This window comes from Diadema antillarum, unplaced genomic scaffold (genome assembly GCF_040938485.1).
Source record: "Diadema antillarum isolate AM-2024a unplaced genomic scaffold, OU_Dant_1.0 seq00000565_RagTag, whole genome shotgun sequence".
Classification (NCBI taxonomy): domain Eukaryota; kingdom Metazoa; phylum Echinodermata; class Echinoidea; order Diadematoida; family Diadematidae; genus Diadema; species Diadema antillarum.
Genome location: NW_027271504.1, coordinates 872,032 through 892,590, shown reverse-complemented (window position 1 = coordinate 892,590; position 20,559 = coordinate 872,032). Strand labels below are relative to the sequence as shown.

The following is a 20,559-nucleotide window of genomic DNA, read 5'->3' as shown; positions in this document are numbered from 1 at the left end:
AGTGAGTCGAAAATCACTTAACTCGAAGCAAAATAAAAAGTCCCGATTTTTCCCTATGTGTTTTTTCTAAGAAATATTTGGATAAGCCGAAGTGCGAGAGTCGAATTTCGGCTGTGTCGAAGTAAAACATTCAGTCCCTTTTGTACAAAATACACGTAGTTTACATCGCTTGAGCCGAAGAAAATTTCTCTGGCATTCTCATTACATTTAGAGGAGAATAAAAAATCGGCATGTCGCAGAACCCCGTCCCTGACCTGCTGCAGGTAAGCATGCACACTCACCGTACTGCTCCGCACGCATGTCGAATACATACACATGTATACATGTATACACACAGCACATCGATCCATACTTTATCCATACACACAGCACATCCATACTTTATCCATGTCAAGCCAGAACTCCTTGGTCAACCAATCGCTGCTTTAATATTTTAGTGACAGGCCAAGTGGGCGGAGCTTGTTTGTGCGTGCCGGCTGGCTGTAGAGTTTTGTTCAATGGAGGTGGGATGGGCCTGGGAGAGTGTTTGTCTCATGGTAGGTTTATGGCTACCTATGTTGCACCATGGACACAGCACATGCACGTTGCCACATTAGCGCAGACATTCTCAGAACTACGTTTAACTACACTAGTATTGATACAAATTCCATGTTCAATTTAGAACAAAATAAGAACATTATCTTCAAGAACAGACAAATTTGAATGCAAACACACACACGCAAGCACACACACACACACACATGCATGCAAATGTACTATAATACATGTACATAACTGTGAGTCGAAAAAAAATCGACTCTCGCGAGAGTCGAAGTTCACTTAAGTCGACGCATTTTTGTCAGTCCCGAGAGCTTCGACTCATGCGAGGTTTACTGTATTTATATCCCTATACTTCTGAATCGAAACTAAACCGCTATACAAAGAAGAGCACTCCCTTCTGTATGTCCACAGGTGTTCTGTTGTAAACGCGGTGCGCTTAGTCTTTATTCAAGGCAGCGAAGGGAATATCCAAAGGGTTATGATGTCCACAGCTGTCACGCGGTGCGCTTAGTTCTTTATCTAGACCAATGTACCGTTATCATATCTAAAGTTCCTCATAAAAGGGATTATCCATACTGTTTTTATACTACCCTATCAACAAATACATCAGTTTTAAACAAAAATCACTCTGTTCATTTACAATATCATTCATTATAATGTATCGTAGTGTACCGTTACATTGTTTTTGCATTATCTTATATTGTTGGAGGGAAATAAAGCGACATTGGCGTGGTATCAGCGTTTTCACCGTAGCGTTTTCACGGGAAAATGATAAATGATTGAAAAATACGATAAAATTCACTAGGAATTGCTTTTGTTGTTGTTGTTTTTAGATAAAAGGATATACACTGTACAATACGCTTTGGATATTCCCTTCGCCGTCTAGAATAAAGACTAAGCGCTGTGGACATCATAACCTTTGGATATTCCCTTCGCTGCCTTGAATAAAGACTAAGCGCACCGCGTTTACAACAGAACACCTGTGAACATACCATACAGCTGCATTTTACAGCTCTATGGAACATACAGAAGACAGTGCTCTTCTTTGTATGGCGGTTAGTTTCGATTCAGAAGTATAGGGATATAACAACGAGACCAAATTGGTTAAAAATTCATTTACTATGACTAAGCTACTCATTTGGAAATGCTATCATAGCTTGATAAGCATATCTATGCCCGACAAACAAAATGACACCAAAAAGGTTTTGCCACCTCAGATGGTACCAATATCTGGCCTGGCCCATGGACTAAAAGGCACGTAAATCGCTAACACAAACGGCGGAGCTCGGTTCAGCAGACGACATTCAACACCGAGCCCAGCACCAGCAACCGGAAATACGTCATAAATATTTTGAGGTCAACTCCCAACACCGACGTGATTTCAAGTTCGGTTTTATCGCCGGTGCTAGTGCTATCTCAGCACTAGCACTAGCACTAGCACCGAACTTGAAATCACCCACTATAGGTGTAAAATATCTCGCCCTCTCAGGACAATCCCATGGTGGGTGCTATGGGGGGGTGTAAAAATTGCACTCCAACCTTGTATTTTGTTATGATTCAACTAGCTTGGAATTCTTGGGCAAATGACTCAGTCACGACATGTCATGTTTCACAAAAACGAATGATGATAATTCGCTATAGGGCTATAATTGGTCGGAGATTAGTTACTATCGACCGTCCCTAAATTTTGAACAGTCTAAGACATAAAAATGGTGATATGGATACTAAGACTGACTGAGAGCTATTACACGATCAGTCTTTTCATTTTCAATTCAATTCAAGTGACTTTATTTCAGGACATAAAGTAATGCAAAACAATATAGGGTCTAACGCTTACATGAGTATAAAAGGCACTTTGAATCACATAAGTTTCAACAAAACATGGATACAATGATATCAACTTTGTTTTTACATAAAAAGACAAGTAAGCAATACAATTTTATTTTGTAACTCTATGGAAAAGATGAATTCACAAGAGAAGCATAGCTTGTCTAAAGGCACAACTGTGATGAAGACCGAAGAATCACTAATCGTGACCGCTCGGGCTGCGCTCAGCTGCATACTATACTAGTAACAGGTACTCTATAGAATACCTGTGTATCCTCCATTTCATAAAACAAGTATAATGCACATTCAGGCGTTAGCTATACGTTCTTCTTTACTTTTTATAGAAATCTGGTCCCAAACACATGCACTCGGCCTTGCCCTGTGTATTTCTGAAGTGTTCCATAAGTTGGTTCCACGGACAAAAATGCTCAGTCTGCCGACAAAGTATGTTTCGCCGACGAATGCTCGTTGAAATTGAAATTGTCACAAATGCTCCGCCAAAAATAATCCTTGCTCGGTAGACATTATTTTGCTCTGCTAACATTTGGCAGGATTATATTACGCAATGAAAGTTGAATCTTAAGGTGCCCTCACCTTCAAGAGTAATTCACTAATTTTACAAGCTATGCTTTTCTTGTGAATTCCTCTTTTCCAATCGATGTAGAGTTACAAATTAAGATTGTATTGCTTACTTGTTTATTTATCCAAACTAAAGATGATATCATCATAATATTGTATTCATGTTTTGTAGTGAAACTTTCGTGATTCAAAGTTCCTTAAAATGATATAGTACTCGTAGGCGTTATGTATAGGCCTATTACTTTGTATTACTTTATTATGAAAATAAAATCATTTTGAATCGAATTGAATTGAATTGAAATTGAATTGAATGAAGACACTCACACACACACACGAACATAGGACCTATACACGTAAACAAATGCGATGCTCACACTTATTGGGATCGAAACATGGTATTATCAATGAAAAAAAAAAGGAATTCAAGTATACTCTCCTCCTTCTCCGTAATGCCCCCACCCTCCTCCTCCTCTACGTATCATCGGATGAGCCACGACTAGCGTAGAAAAGATTAAGCCTCTCAAAAACAAGAAAAACAAAGATCATACATGCAGCTGTTCTGATCATTCCTATAATAGGGGGAAAAACAGCAAAACAGAGAAGCAATCCGGCAGACCTCCGCCAAGCAGTTTTTTCCACCCATAGGGCTCGAATACAGGCTGAAAATCCATCAGATAGCCGCATTCACATGCACTTATACAAATTGGCTGGATAACGATCTCATCCAAGGCTCGAGTATGGGAGGGGTAGCCATTTTGGATGACAGTTAGATTTTGAATTTCATTTGAACTTTGGTTGTGTCCCCCAAGTTATTGGCTGACAAGCTTCACAATTTTTGTTGCCCTTCCCGTAACAAGACCGGCTGCTGAAAAGCAAAGATAAACAATATGAAGTTTATTTTCTCTGCACAAAATTTGATAAGTTGGGTAACTTCAAGCTCACTTTCAAGGTATGATTTCCCAGATATGAAAAAAAAAAGTGGGGGCCCATGTGGTAAGACTCTTTTTAATAATTGTAGGCCTTTTTTTAATATACTCTTTGCAAAAAAAAAAAAGCGTATGTGTGTGTGTGCGCGCGTGTGTGTGTGTGTGCGTGCGTGTACAGTGTGTATGTGTGTGTGTGGGGGGGGGGGGGGGGCGCCTGGCATGCCGCCTAGCCACTGTCGGCTCTGCGCCTCCACTCTGGGGCCCGTTGCATAAAAGTTACAATTATGTTAACTTTGCCATCCAATAGTAACTTCCATGGAATTTTTGATTTTGATTGGCTGTTGAGTATTGTTACCATGGTACCATTGAATGGCAAAGTTACCTGTTGTAACTTCCAATCTATGCGATGCAACAACGGGCCCCGGGACGCGTTTTTTTTTTTTTAAGACGGCACAGATTGGGGCGTGGCGCGTGTTAAACCTATGGGAAAAACGTTGGGTTAGGGTTTTTGGTTATGGTTATGGTTAGGGTTAGGGTTAGGGTTGGGGTTAGGGTTAGGGTTAGAGTTAGGGTTTGATGGTTAGGGTTAGGATTAGGATTAGGGTTAGGTTTAGGGATAGGGTCCCCGATAGATTTTTAGTTTCCCCAATCTGTGCCGTCTAAAAAAAACGGTAAGCACTATTTGGGCACCCGTCCCGCTTCATCATGAATATTCATCAGGCAGTAAGATACTGTACTAGTAAATGGCAGAACGCTGGATACGTGCAAAACGTATGGCCGGGAAATGTAAAGATCTCGAAAAATTGCATCAACAGGGAATGTTAAAACATCTCGCCGGGAGATGGAAAAATGTTCAGTTTTGCCGAGAAATGTAAAAACGCTGCCGGGAAATGAAAAAAATATGTATTTCAACGGTATTACGGATACATGTAGGTGATGAATATTCATGATGAAGCGGGACGGGTGCCCAAATAGTGCTTACCAAAAAAAACACGCCCCCGGGACTACGCCATCTAGTGGTGTAAAATCTCTTTGGCATGCAGCGCAAGCAGCAGTACATGTACGCCACAGAACTCTGCACACACGCACGTTTCAACAAGGAATCTACGCAACCTTTGACCTTACCTGCCTTCTAATTATTCTGTCATGCACTGAGATCGTGTGGCAGGCAAAAGCCGGTGTAGGACGGACCTAAACGTGTGGAAATTTTGCCTCAAAACAGGTTTAAATATGCACAGAAACGCTATTTTCAGATACCTCCTGCGGACGCAAGCTCAAAGGAGCTTCTCAACGTCATGCCAGGTAAATATGACTCTGTTCTTTCGTTTGACATGTTTGAAATTACAGCCGGCGCCGGCTTGGGCTCGGGCTTCGGCCTATACACTGTATCATGCATATTGCTTGGCTATATGAAGGCACGTGAAGCCTTGGCCGGATGCCCGCCTTGGCCCGCCCGTGTCGGCGTGGATTGCCCTACGTACACAGCACAGCTAGCACTTAAAGTCTAACCGTTCTACGCAGGCTAACCAGTTCTAAGTTTCTATACAAAAAAAGTAGGTCTGTTGTAGTGTTAGGGCCCAATATTATTAAGATAGATCTCCATAATGTGAAACATCTCTCCGCTCCGGCACTAGTTTCTATTCGGTGAGTTTCGCACCGCTTCGTCAATGATCTCCAAGCATGCGCAAACTCACCCTGTCCCTGGACCCTGGTTAGGCCTATTCATTTAACGTTAGACCCTAGTCAACCTAAAATTAATTGCAACTGAGTCTCCAAAGTTGAATAGAAGTTAGGTTTTAACACTTTAAGTAAAAGTGTCAAAAAATCGCTTGAAATTCTGCTGTGTACACAAGTGATCAGCATAATACAAGATTACAAATATGTTCAGCACGCGCGCATGCAGTAGCACTATTAGCAGCGCCAGTAGGCCTCAACTAGACTACCTGTATGCGTCGATTGTTTGATCTGAATGTAGTGATCACAGTGGCTTTTTCTATGGTGTCTTTGAACTGTTGAAAAGAAATTTGTTTTTCCCCTTTCCTCGGCCAAGTCTTGCAGGAGCTGTTGCGGCTTTTACAAAGCGGTTGAGTGTGTGCATGTGTACATTTGTATGTGCTGCCACTTAGTTATATTTCTTTCTCTTTCTTTTCTGTCTTTTCTTCTTTCATTTTCAGGTATTCCTAACTTTTCCTTTCCTTCATATTAATCATTTCTTTGTGGGTTTCTTCTTGTCTGACTTTTCTCAATTTTCTATTTAATCTTACTTTCTTCCTAATTGTTCTATGTTTCCTGCATGGGTTATCTTTCACTCCATCTGCCCTTCCTTTCTTTCGTCTCTAATATCTTATGTTTCATTCTGATGAATCCTTTTTGTTATGTCGTTTTTAAGCTGTATAATTCTTTATTTTCCTCCTATTCATCTTTGCTTTCATCCAATTTTGATTCATCTCTCATTCTATTATTCTACTTGGTGCTTTTTTTTCAATCTTTTTCTTTGCTTTCCTCTTCTTTTCAAACATATCCAACTCTCCCTTGCTTTCCTTTGTAATGCAGCTTTCTCTTCTTTCATGCTTTCCATTATCTTTTCTTTTTATTTTTAGTGTACTTTCTGTTTTGTAAACTGTTTCATTTTTTCCAGGTTTAACTTTTTGGTATCTTTTCTTTCATTTCTCTACCCCCCCCCCCTTTTTCTAATCTTTCCCTTTATATTCTTTCACCCTTGTCTTATAACCTTATTTTTTCACAATCTTCTTTCATTTATAAACACACACACGCCCTCACACACACACACACACACACACACACACACAAACAACATGATCAACAAGCCCAAACCTCAACCAATCTCTACCATGACTCGGTACAAGCTGAATGGCAGAAAAAAGTTTATCTTTTTAAAGATACCATAGAAGAACTTTCTGTGATCGCTATGAGATCACCACATTCAGATCAATTGCTGTGCTTGTTGCCTTGCTGTGAACATGTTTTGAATATTGTGCTGCGCTGTCTGAAATCTGCTCACACTGTGCAACGCAATTATTGCAGAGCGAACTAGCTGCGATCGACATATTCTGACAAGTGTAAAAGTGTCAACATGGTGAAAATTCCATTTCTATTGAACTTGGGTCTCACTCAGATGCAAATAATCATGGCTGTTGGATATTTAGAGTGAGTTTGTGCATGTTTGGAGATCAATTGATGAAGAGGTGCGAAAGTACACTAGCGCCCACCTCTCCTTCCCTGCATATACACGACCATACTAATTACAATGTTGGTGGAGTACAGTTAATTCTGAGTATACTGACGGGACAGAAACAGAAACAGACAGCAGCAAGAACATGTGTACAGCCCTGCTACTTCTTTCAACACAAAATCTTCCCTTTTAATATCTTACTCATAATGATCGGAATCCCACTCTAAACTGGAGTAGAAAATATCTCGATTGTGTTAGACCTAATAATGTAAAACCAGAAAGTTTTGCCTGCCCGAAACTTCAGCGAATTTTGAGAAGAGCCAAGATTCACAAAAGTAAAATGCACATGAAAGTATTTCATGGTTTGTCTACACAATGCATGGAATGCCAGTGGCAATTCCGGAAAGTTTCGTGAAGATTCAAGCTAATTAGCAAAGGGAAATGTGCAAAAGTGCTGATAGGTGAACACAGCAAGGGCTGATCAATGAGTCTTTTGTTCCATCCTGAAAATTTAATCATCTAGGCAAACTCAAAGGTAGCAGTCCTGGGTGCAGCAGGTGGCATAGGGCAGCCTCTGTCACTCCTCCTGAAGCAGAGTCCACTGGTCAGCCACTTGGCCCTCTATGACATCGTCCACACCCCGGGCGTCGCTGCCGACCTCAGTCACATCGAGAGCAGGGCCCAGGTCACTGGACACGTCGGGGCAGAGCAGCTAAACGATGCCCTCAAGGGCTGTGATGTGGTCGTTATTCCCGCTGGAGTACCAAGGAAACCCGGTAAATTTCCCACCATCTCTCTCTTGGATTTCTCTTGAGCTTTTGGGGAGAATGTCAAGTTCATTCAGATTGAGTGACTTGTTTTTGAAGTCAAAGTACACCATAGATAAAGTTCAATAGAGTCTTCACTGATAACTTCTTTGTCCTCATTGTATTCTCATTGACATATGAGATAAGATAACATAGTTTGTGAAAGAGAAATTAGATAATGATCGGAAATGAATATTATTTCACTTATTTAAAAGTCATAGATGTGGGTGTATGTGTGTACATGGAGGTAACCTCCATGGTGTGTATATATAATTTCTTTTTCTTTCTTTTGTACTCAAAATAGCTCTTTATGTATACTGGTAAGTGGTCCTCGACAGATTGTCGTGTAGTCACGGCTGGAATAAATTCAAGGAGGAATGTGATGTTTGCTTTCTTTTTTGAGGGGGATATCATTGAAGTCAAATCAACAAACCAACTTCTTTCTATTATCCATTATACTCTGTGATGTGACTTTCAGTACAGTGAAAACCTGTTATAATGAGGTCATGCATCGGAACCATCAAATTTACCTCATTATGAGTTTTACCCCGTTATAACACATATTAAAACTAAAGACCTGCTAAATACAGAAATGCAATATGGGGACTGCCAAAATCACTTTGTTTAAAGCAAGCTCGCTAGAACAGGGTTTCCCCATACTTTGAAAATAGAGCTTTTCTTTGTTCAGGAAAAATGTTGAATTTCTGAGATTTGCCTTCATTTTTGTGCTGTGTAGGTATGACCCGTGATGACCTCTTCAATACAAACGCCTCAATTGTGCGAGATCTCTGTGAAGCAGCAGCCAAGGCATGTCCAGAGGCCCTCGTTGGAGTTGTCACAAACCCAGTAAGTAACAACAATGTGGCTGGTGTGCAGATCGAGGGGGGGGGGGGGGGGGGGGCAGGGGTTTTCCCCACAAGAAAAGTGTGAATGTTGTAGGTGTAGACTGGTGTGAAACTATTTATGTTGCTGGCAAGAGAAAACAAGCCTGTCTGAGCAAGCAAATCAGGAATGCATGGTACTTTCCTCTGTGTTCATTGCCACTTGTGTAAATTGCAAAATCAAAAGTATGTCTATTAGAATTTTGTCATGTTTGAAATTTTACATGGTGGATGTAAGATGTTCCTAATGTTTAACACCTATTCTGCTTTCTTTCTGCTAGAACAATGAGGTACGTATATGATGTGCGATGAAAATCAATTTAAAGAAATGGGTCAGGTGATAAAAATATTTGTGCCAGTGAAAATTTACTTCTTTTGATATGTACTGGTGTAAATATTTGTGGGCAAACAATTACCAGTGAACTGATACAACAAATTTGATTTGATGGATAGACATTCTTCAGTGCAATGCTGATCTCTTCACAAGAAAACTAGATCCAAGAATTGGAGAAACAAGTGATGAATCTCAATGTTGTCATCATCGTTTTCTTCTGGCAGGTAAACTCCACAGTTCCCATAGCTGCTGAGGTCTACAAGAAGTTGGGTGTGTACCAGCCCAACAAGATGTTTGGAGTGACGACGCTGGATGTGGTCCGTGCGAACACATTCGTCGCCGAAGCCAAAGGCAATGATGTTTCGGCCACCTCAGTCCCTGTAATTGGCGGTCATGCTGGCATCACGATCATCCCACTTCTCTCACAGGTACAGTTGTATGTCAGTAGACAATAAGGGCTCTAGCTGTCAAAATATGTGAAAATGTAGGAGAGGGAGGAAAATTTTTAGAAATGTGAAGTGTAGGTTGTGGGGGCATTGTGGCAAAGTGGATAAGACTCTTGACTTTCAAATCAAAGGTCCGGAGTTCAAATCTTGTCAAGTGCTCGCGTCCTTGGACAAGATATTTTTACCCTCCATGTCCCTCTCAACCCACGTGTATATTGAAATGGGTACATGAGAACGCTAGGGTGATGATAATGGCAGGGCCTTCTGGTAGAGCGGTGGCATCACTGGAGAGGCTACCCTGGATAAAGGAGACCATAATTATTGTCACCACTAATATTCCTGGAGAAGTGCTGGTTCCTTAGAATAGGACAGTGCAATCGATTTGATTTAAAGGCAGCCGATCGCCATCCCTTATGGTACATAAACTCCGAACGACCGAAGTTTGTGCATGCAATTGCGCAATGCCAGACTCGGTGCTATATCCATAAACATGTGGGACAATGCTGCCACTGAGACACGTGTGTGTACGCATCATACACAAACATTGTCACCGCGAGCTGCGGTGATTGGAGGAGTGAGGCCAGAAGACGCGTGGCTCTTTTGGCCTCTCTTCATGCGCTTGCGCGCTGAGAGTGTGCGTCCATTCGGAAGCTCTCGTGGCTCGCTCGGACAGCCATTTTGGGTTAGGAGATTTGTAGCATAGAGCTCTTGTAGTCTAGCGTTTTGTTCGCTGACCCATTGAGCCAGCGCTATTCTCATTCGGGGTCACTACATTTGATACAGAATGGGGGAGGCAGCATGTTGCGTTTGTCTCCGTGCCGCACAAACCACTCGCCACGATTGAGTGCCTTTAAGTTGGCCGTATGAGATGAGTCCTTGCTACATACATGAAAGTCAAATAATGGTTTGAATGATAATGATGGAGATATATTGGCTATGACTTGTCTGACTGTCCTCTGAAGTTTACTTATGTGCGAGTACATTGTATGATTGAGTGAAGTGGAAAAATGCTCTTGCAGAGCTATTTCTCTGGTCCCAAGAGATTGGAGTTCAGGTAAAATTGACTCTTGCATGATTTTCTGTGATGGATATTCATATTGCATGTGGAACAAATGCGGCGGATCCAGGAATTCTGTAAAGGGGGGGGGGTGGGGGCAACTAATATTTCTGTTGCCACTTCCGGGTTTCATTTCATTTTGTTCTTAAATTTCTTTTGTTTTTAAGAAAAAATAAAGGGGACATGCGCTGATTGCGCCCCCCCTCTGGGTCCGCCACTAGAACAAAAATCTCAGTGTTGGGCATCTATCCCCAATAAAATGATCTCCTTACTGCTGCGGATACCTCTACCATAGAATTCAACATTTTCCCGTGGAAGGAAAAACGCAGTTGGTTGTGTTCTTCAGTTTGATAATACTTTCATCATTTGATATGATTGCATGAAGACCTAGCCACAAGTTACTTTTATTTGCTTTCCTCTCCCTTCTCCATATCCCCTGCAGGCCACACCGGCGGTGTCCTTCTCAGATGAAGAGCGTGAGAAGCTCACAGTCCGCATCCAGAATGCTGGTACAGAGGTTGTGGAGGCCAAAGCTGGAGCCGTAAGTTTGTCTGCCACTCTTGTGCACGCATGCTGTGAACTAGTATATGCAGTATGCAATGCTGCACTTACACTGCCCTATCTTTTAGCATTATGAAGACATCATTGCAATATGCAGTTCCAATGATATCACAAGAAAACCAGTGTAATTTCTTTTGTTGAATGATTTAAAAAAAAAAGAAAAAAGAGTGCATTGAATAATTTCACATTCATTGACTGGGCAATGAACATAGCACATGATCATCATATATTATTAGAGATGATGTTTTGAACCATAGTTGCACAAAGCTACTTGAAAATACTGAAGACCATGGTCCTGGTGAAGTTTGAAACAAGATCTGGGTTTTAGCTATGTTTGTTTGTTTGTTTATTTGTTTGTTTTTTAATACTTTCTGCATTATGACTGCATTGTTGATTTTTTAATGATATCGACCTGACGATGAGCTATTGTAAACCTTGTATTCACTGCACTATGTTCTGTCATTTAACCCTTTGAGGACGAGTCCCGAGTATCTTGGGGAAGGGTCTATGGGAAATGCGTGTTGTAGCAAAATCAAACTGTCTTCAACAGGTGAATTCAAATGGTCTCTGTACCATAGGAGAAAAACTTTGTAGTGTTGGTCGTGCTGTTTCAGAACAATTCTTTAGTGTGATAACTTGTAGGTAGTCAAAATTTATCATGTAGGCTATGTTTCTTTATACATAGAGATGCACAGAACTGGGATTGACAGGTGAGGGTATTTAGGAGAAACAAGACAGTTCTTAGTGAGAATGGTTTCTCTAAAGTTGCATTAGTACTCTCGTTTGTTTTCATTCAGCTAACTATAGGCCATGGGGTGAGCTGGTTTTTTCGCTTGTTTCGTTCCGACAACTGCGGCACTAAAATTTCTCCACAGCTACGTGTAAACAAATAACCAAAAAGGCTACAGGAAAAAGTTCGACACAAACCCTCCTGTAGTATTTTGGTAATTTAGGGGGAAACAGTGAACTTTTTTGTCACTGAGGAGCTGAATATGTACACTTTGCCGTGTACGATATTCATTCGCGAACGATCATGTGATGTATGTTATCCAATCCGAATCGAGAATTATCGTTTACGAGTCAAAATGGCCGCCCCCTGTGAGCCTGTCGATGCGTCTACGTCGTCTGCTCTGCCGAAACTTTTAAGATGCGTTATTATGCATGTAACATCGATGAAGTTTGAAAATTTCACGGCCATGACAAACCTGAGATAGACAAAACCTATTTTGTGTGCCAAAGAGTGGATCAAATTGAGTAGGGGAGACCGTGAAATCGCAGACCAGAACGAAGTGATTCAGCTGCTCGGGGGACTGACTGCAACCTACCTCCGTAGGATAATTTACAGGTTAGTTTACGTGCGTACAGTCGTAGCAGTCGACACTGCAGTGCAGTCTCTCTCATGTTATATGCGTAATGTTAATGACCATGATGACTACAAGTACAACGTTAGCTATGTTATGAACGTTGCTTGTGTATGTTATAATGGGCGCTAATGCAGTAGCTTAGCCATTAGCGTGTCTGTTACATTTTAGATAAATTATCTTGAATTTCACCTTGGCATGGCATAGCGCCGTTATAATGTAGCCTAGATGTAATTTTACATGTTGTTCTATGTACAGCCCAGGTTAGGTTGATGTGGCTGATCGGTGATATTGTTTTGTAAAAATCTTGACACACAGGACTGGATTGAAAAAGGTCTAAACTGCATGTAAATTTATATTTTCATAATCATGGCCATGGAGTAGACGCCTCTATTAATATTAAAAATCCATCCTGTTTCTCTCACCCCGAAATTGGCGAATCCCCCCTCAAAACACACATTTAGCATCTCATTAAATTAACTTATTAATATTTGATATAAATAGGTCTAAAAAACCAACAATGACAAGAACATAATTTCAACAATTAAACTCCCTAAAACATATGATTGCCATTATGTTGTGCCAAACTATAAAGCAGTGGGTGGTGGCGATAGTGAAAGGCCAAGGATTACTAGTATTAATGATGATAAGGCAGTTGTATTCATAATTATGATAATTGATATTGCATGTGATCATGTGCTGAAAGCTGTAGATGTAATTTAAAATCAGTAATTGGACTGCAAGTACAAGTTGAAGTAGTTGATGATGACAATGATCATGAGGTGTTAATGATTACCTGGCATAGTACTAGGGCCTATTGGTAATTACAAGATTCAAGTATTGGCAGTCAATAGTCTACCGTACATTTAATGATATATTGAGTGTAATGTTCAACCCCTCCCTCTAGCGTTTAGCCTTTTTTTTTCCCCTAACAAAATCCAACGGCTAATCATTGCTGTTCATTTCTCCATTGTATTGAATAGGATTCCATGAAACGTGCTACAAGAGGTTTATAGATAGCAAACGCCTGAATCTCGCTAGGAAACAAAAGCTGAAGGAGGAGCCTGGTCCGTCAGCAGGAGCATCTGTTTCCTCCCCTAAGACGCTCACATCAAGATCAAGATTTTCTTCTGGAAGCTCTTCAGGTTCTGCTGTGTTGCCTGTAAAATGCATCATTTGCAACAGAGTCAACCTGCTCATTACTTGCCAAGGGAAATAGGTTAATATGATTGATATTGAAGCATGAAAACATTGTCATGTTACTATAAGTTGTCCTTGATAAAATGGAGCAATATATATACACCACTGAAACATTCACACACATACACAAAGAACTTCAGTGCAAAGTTCAGAAACAACAGAATGTACTGTATATGCACCAGTGCTTTGGTCAATGTGATTGATATTCAAGAATTGACATCTTACCAAAGTTGTGCATGATAAAATGTCTTTGTAATACAGATTGCTTCCTGTATTTTGAATGCCAATGTTTATGCAACATGTTTTGACTCCTTGCCTCAGTATGTGATTGTTCCTCCTTTAGCAAACAATTGCAATGTTATCATAATTTTTAATGCCAAACCTGTTTTATTCTCTCCAAGATTTTCAGGTACACATTGCCTCCAATACAGAATCCAACAGTTTTCACTCATGAATGGGTAAACTATAATTTTGCCTTTATTTTATATATTGGCATTTTTCAAAACTTTTACACCCTTTCAAGGATATTTGGACCATGGAATGTTCCAGGAAATTTATTAAAACTAGAAAATTTGACTGATTATCATTTTGAGTTATCTTACATGAAAGGAGGTAGTGTCCCACCATGCTGTAACCTAATGATAGCAATGAAAACTTCAAGAAATTTTATGAAGATTAAATTTTCTAAAGTACTGTATAATATTTCATGAACAACGTGATTGCTATGTGATCTAAGTATATTAAAGCTTCTTAAGAAGAAGAAGAAGAAGAAAAGAAAAACATGTTTACTGATAAACAATATGATCTGTTTAATAGTAATGTCTCATGTGTGTAAATGAGTTTGTATCTGTGCGTGTGAGTGTATATAATATGTCAGCGTTTTTATGCACCTGTGTATGTGTAATGCACTGATCAATACATGTATTATATCATTGTGTGTGTTCATGTTTATGATCATCTTTTTTTATGATGCTGATGTGATAAATGGCCAAGGCATGTAGAATAATATTTTAATACACTTGGGTATATTGAATCTTCATAACTATGTGTGTGCGTATGTGTGTGTGCATGTGAGGGTGTGTGTGTGTGTGTGTGTACAATAAGATTCTCCCACATGCACGCGGACACACACAAACAAACGCACTGAATTTTTTCTTTTCTTTTTTTTTGCCTTGAATGATTAGTCATTTGATTAATAACATGTCTTTGAACAGAATATAAGGCATTTGCCTTGACCTCTGACGGTCAGTCAGTGCTCTCTCTCTTATGGTCTCGAACCACTTTGCTCTTGTCTTCCTTTGCATAGCCAGCATCAGGAAAAGCTGAAACATGAGATATAATGCAACTATTAAACCAAAACTTCACTTTTTTTCTAGGTATATGGCTAAAAGCAGTGCTTTACAAATGTGTATACACTGTATGTATTTCAGCTTAGAAACACCATGGGAACTATACTGCGGCTAGCAGCCCCATACGCATAACTGCGGCCAGCAGCCCCATACGCATAGCGTCATGGGGCTGTGAACTGTAGCATACAGGATCATGACGGAAGTTTTATCGCGGACAAATATCAACTTAAAATCGGGAAAAAATCTTCAATTTGAAGACTTATTAATAAATTTGAAGTATTGATAACAGAGTTCGTGCAAGGGTTGCTTCTGCAAATAGTTCCTTTCTGTTCAAATTGATGACTAAATGTGACTCGGTCGAGAGGAAACTGGGAGAACTACACTGAATTGACGGCCAGCGCATGCACACACAGACAGCTTAATATCCAGTCAATGGATTCGAAATTTGTGCGCAGTGATGTGTGCGCCTGCGCTGACCGTCAATTCAGCGTAGTTCTCCCAGTTTCCTCTCGACCGAGTCACATTTAGTCATCAATTTGAACAGAAAGGAACTATTTGCAGAAGCAAACCTTGCACGAACTCTGTTATCAATACTTCAAATTTATCAATAAGTCTTCAAATTGAAGATTTTTTTTCGATTTTAAGTTGATATTTGTCAGCGATAAAACTTCCGTCATGATCCTGTATGCTACAGTTCACAGCCCCATTACGATATGTGTATTGGGCTGCTGGTCGCAGTTTATAAAATATGGATTTTCGCAAAAACTACAGGATATTTCGAGGAGAACTTTTTACAGTATATTTAGGATGTACAAAACGTCACATTTCCGCATTCAGAAAGTAGTGCCAGTGTTGCTGGAACGAAACCCATTTTCTAAGCCTCTTTTTCAGCTTCACCCCATGGCCTACTAGAAACCTTTCTGTCAATATTTCATAGGACACTTTCATCCTTTTTTGTAGTAATTTTAGTGTTAAAATGTGGATTATATGTAGTTGACACAAGGAGAGAAGTTGAAACCATCCAAACTTCCTTCTCCATTCCACATGATAATCTCCATATGAGATGGTGGTCATCCATCACTTTGTAGCCAGTTATTGATATATTGACATAGTGAATATATGACGTATTTTAGTCTGTTGAGGGTCAGGCAGAGATTGGTTTGGAGATCTTACTGTCGTGACCATCAATCAAGGTACAGCGGATTCCCATTATAACGAAGTCCTTAGGACAGGCAGTTTTCTTTCATTATAACTGAACAAATAAACAATAAATATGCATAGAGTGGATAATGTTGCGGCCTGAATTTTTACTTCGTTGTAACCGGAATTTTGTTAGACCGTGTTCGTTATAACGGGAGTGCACTGTACTGTAGTTGGATCATTTTATCTTTCTACCTTGTTTGTATGTGATAGTGAAAAATGTTTATTTGATCTTATTTTCTTTGACAGGGATCAGCCACTCTGTCCATGGCCTATGCTGCAGCAAGATTCACCTTCTCAGTAAGTCTTGAAATTATGTGCATGGGTTACATTGTTTTCCTTGGGCTTCCTCCCTTTCCCTGAATTCTTAGACAGCATTCACTGTGTTCGCCTTTCTCTCATTTTGCATTCCTTGCCTTGACTTTTCATCTCTTTGATTCTCTTTCCTTGTGATGTATTTCATTATTTTCTACTCTTCTCTCTCTTTCTTTACTCGTAGGTACTCTTTGCTTCCTCTACTGTTTTCATCTCTCCTCTTAAACAGTCGACTCCCATTATAATAAAGTCCTCAGGGCTGGCAGTTTTCTTTCATTACAGTGAAATTTTGCAATAACTTAACAAATGAACAATAATAAGTATCGAGCTGATAATGCTGTGGCCTGAATTTTTACTTCGTTGTAACCGGAATTTCAGTATAATTGTGTTCGTTATAACTGGAGTACACCATACTTACTTCCATGCTTCTGTTTTCTCTTCTTTATGCTTCTCTTTCTTTCCCCCATCCCCTCTCAAAGTTAAAAGTCCATGTCATGCAGCGATGTTTTCCAAAATCACGTTATGTTCTGATACGCTCAGACGTGAAATTCTGTGTTGCGCTGTTCTACATTCATGAGTTATGTAAAGATGCTTCATTTTTATGAAGGAGAGTATAAGAATATTCATGTGTTGTTCTCTCCTGCGTGAGTGAGTGATGGAGGAAAGCAGTTTGTTAAGTCAGCATGTAGGTACTCAGCTTGTCTAAATGCACAATTTGATCTAGAGTACCGCAGAGCAATATTATGTATGAGAGTGTGTAAACATGAATGTATCTCTCTTTTCTGCAGCTTCTTGAGGCCTTGAGTGGCAAGGAAGGAGTCATTGAGTGTGCGTTTGTTGACTCAGACCAGACAGAAGCTGCATTCTTTGCCAACCCCATCTTGCTTGGTGTAAGTATGATTTGTCTCCACTTGCCTCATACTATAGCTAATCCTTGTTGAGGAATATAACATTTTCACTTTTATAGCTACCCCAATTCATTATCACATTTCAATAATCTCTTGTGAAATGCACCAGGAGGGCAGGGCATGTGTCAAATCTCAATTTGAAATGTGTTCAATTTTGATCTCATTCATAAAAAAGGAAAAAAAAGAAGATTGAAATGATATGCCATAAATTTGATTGAGTATCTCCTGATTCATAAATCGTAAGTACCCTGTATAGCTTTGATAAAAGAACATCATGTGGGAAAAAGATTACTTACATTTGTTCTGAAGAATTTGTTCCTTGCATCTCTATCTGTTTGCAATGCATGAATAACAAGAGAATGTCTAATAGTATTAGCATCGTGGGATTAAACTTTGTGAGTGTCTATTTGTTATTGGCAAACATGCTTGTAAAAGAATGATTTCAAATCTGTGTTATGATAATAATTATGGTCTTGTTAAAACCTCCGATGCATTTTTTTTTCAGTTACCAACAGGGATGGCAGATCAAATTTGTGATTGCCAATATGAAAAAAATTAACAAAACGGAAGAATTACTTGAGGTTTAAGTTGTTTTTATCAATGTTGGCATACGTACATATACTGCTGCCAATTCAGTAACATCTGTTCTTGAACAGAGTTGTTGTGACCGTTTCAATATGCAGACTATTTCTCTGATCTTTGGGTAGATTAGGATCACATTGATAATTGCCCGTCCGTAGTCATCCAAAAGCATTTTTTCCCCCTTTTTTTTTAGTCCACCTAGGCAAGCAGGGACTAAGCCTGGAATACAGGTACACGTACAGTGGACATCCGTTCTAACGAAGTCTCCGGGACTGTCAGTTTTCTTTTGTTATGTATCGAAATTTCATTATAACTGAACAAATGAACAATAAAAAACATAGGGCAGATAATGGTGCAGCCCCAATTTTTATTTCGTTGTAACCGGAGTTTCGTTATAACCGTGTTCATTATATACGAGAGTGCACTGTACAATCATTTTGTCCCACTAGAACTGCCAATAAAACTCCAGAAAATTTCCGTGGTGACAGTCATTTAGGCTTTGCCGTCATTTACCATTGTGCGTATCCTCCCGGCTGTATCAAGTTTGTTTCCTTAATTTTGATCTCTGGTCTCACTTACCTGTAGAAAAATGGCATGGAGAAGAACCTTGGCTTCGGAACGCTCTCCGACTACGAGAAGAAGCTTGTCCAGGCTGCAATGGCAGAGCTACAGGGAAGCATCAAGAAGGGAATTGAATTCGCCAACAAATAGACCCATTCACCTCTCACTTGAAGGCATAGCAGGAACTATTTTGTACCAAAAGGGAAGGCATTTTAGGTTTTTGTATCCTGGTGTGCCCCCACTCCGGATTACACTTTTTTCAGTTTGTTTATTTGAGCAGATTTGAAAAGTGTGATTCTCCCAGTATTTTGTTTTTGTGTTTAATACTGTTGATCTCTCTCTCTCTCTTTCCTTTCGCACACTTAGCATGGCTGTTTTCATTTGCATGGTTGTTCATGCTAGGAACATTATTACCAAAATAACCCTTCTTGGAATATTGTGAAAAATGAATTCTCCATTTGGTATTGAGGACAGATATTAAAGGACAAGTTCACCTTCATAGACATAAGGATTGAGAGAATGTAGCAATATTAGTAGAACACATCATTGAAAGTTTGAGGAAAATCGGACAATCCGTTCGAAAGTTATGAATTTTTGAAGTTTTTGTGCAGTAACCGCTGGATGAGAAGACTACTGCAGTGTGTGAATAACTTAGATGTCACATGCGTACAACAATATAGGAAAATATAAAGAGAATTTCAAAAAATTTCATCTTATGAAAAAAGTTCACATTCCCCCGACTCGTTACCGACAAATGTTATGGGTAATATTATTCCCCCTGCCTTTAGAAAGAGCCAAGTCAAGTGCTCTTTTATTATGTGAAAAAAGTGAAAATATGTTGAATTTTCTTTATATTTTCTTTATACTGTTGTACGCATATGACTCACAAGCTGTAGTAGTCTCCTCATCCAGCGGTTCCAACACAAAAATTTTAAAAATTCATAACTTTTGCATCGATTGTCCAATTTTCCTCAAACTTTCACTGATGTGTTCTACTAATATTGTTGCATTTTCTCAATCCTTATGTTTATGAAGGTGAACTTGTCCTTTAAATGTACAGAATTGGATCCTATTGTTGAAAAGACAGTTGAATTCCAGTCCATGTTTTAAGTTTCAACAGATGCAGGGTTGGTATGAACAAACTTCTGAGGTATCAGTCGAGCGCACCGAAAAAGTGACAGGGTTAAAATGAAACAGACACTTTCTTTGTTATAATTCCGCTAAAGAAATCACCATTCAGAAATGATTCAAGATAATTTCATGAAATTGATTATAGTCACGTTGATTTCTATAGAGATTCTGTGGTGCTGCCAAATATACTACTATGTGAGTAGTCATGCATTGTAGATCTTTTATCTTTAATGTTAAGAGTAAATAGTGCTCAGTATTACTGTTAATATGAAGATGATTACAGAGCTTTCATATCTGACAAAGAGCATTATCTATATATGTATTTGCCCCCAGAGAGCAAAGATGATTTGCACAGCAAATTTAAAGTGTGATAATCTGAGAGATTAATCGCAACTTCCAATGTCGTGTCTGTTAAAAGTTGCCATTCAATTTGACATATTAATATATATTCCATGTTTGGATGCCACGCTTGCAGGTGTCTCTGTAATAAAGAGAAATGAATACATACCTTGAAATTTCACGACTTACTTTGTGTGTTGAAGGTTTGGAGTACTTGCTTGTAATGGCTTTGACTGCACTGTAAGGTTCAAGTAAAGTACATAGTACGGATTGTGTACATGTATACACATGTATACATCATTTATTGTGCTTCAGCTACAGATCCTTGAAGGGTGCCAAACCATTCAGGACAAAGTTTACTGCCATTCTGTTGACTTAAAACATTTATTACAGATAGCAAACTGCACATCATGTTCACAATCAGCAAATATCTGAACCGTCGGCATTATCTGCTCTTAACAAT

General features: G+C 39.5%; 1 protein-coding gene across 1 annotated transcript; it reads left to right on the top strand.

The window, feature by feature from the left end:
* The first annotated feature begins 5,031 nt into the window (after positions 1 to 5,031).
* On the top strand, positions 5,032 to 18,975 carry LOC139735147 (malate dehydrogenase, mitochondrial-like). Its single transcript, XM_071645908.1, has 8 exons — positions 5,032 to 5,174; positions 7,589 to 7,841; positions 8,608 to 8,717; positions 9,311 to 9,514; positions 11,032 to 11,130; positions 16,510 to 16,560; positions 17,364 to 17,465; positions 18,651 to 18,975. Exons 1-8 carry the CDS (start codon positions 5,103 to 5,105, stop codon positions 18,774 to 18,776), a joined length of 1,017 nt encoding a protein of 338 aa, XP_071502009.1. The 5' UTR covers positions 5,032 to 5,102; the 3' UTR covers positions 18,777 to 18,975.
* Positions 18,976 to 20,559: the final 1,584 nt, after the last annotated feature.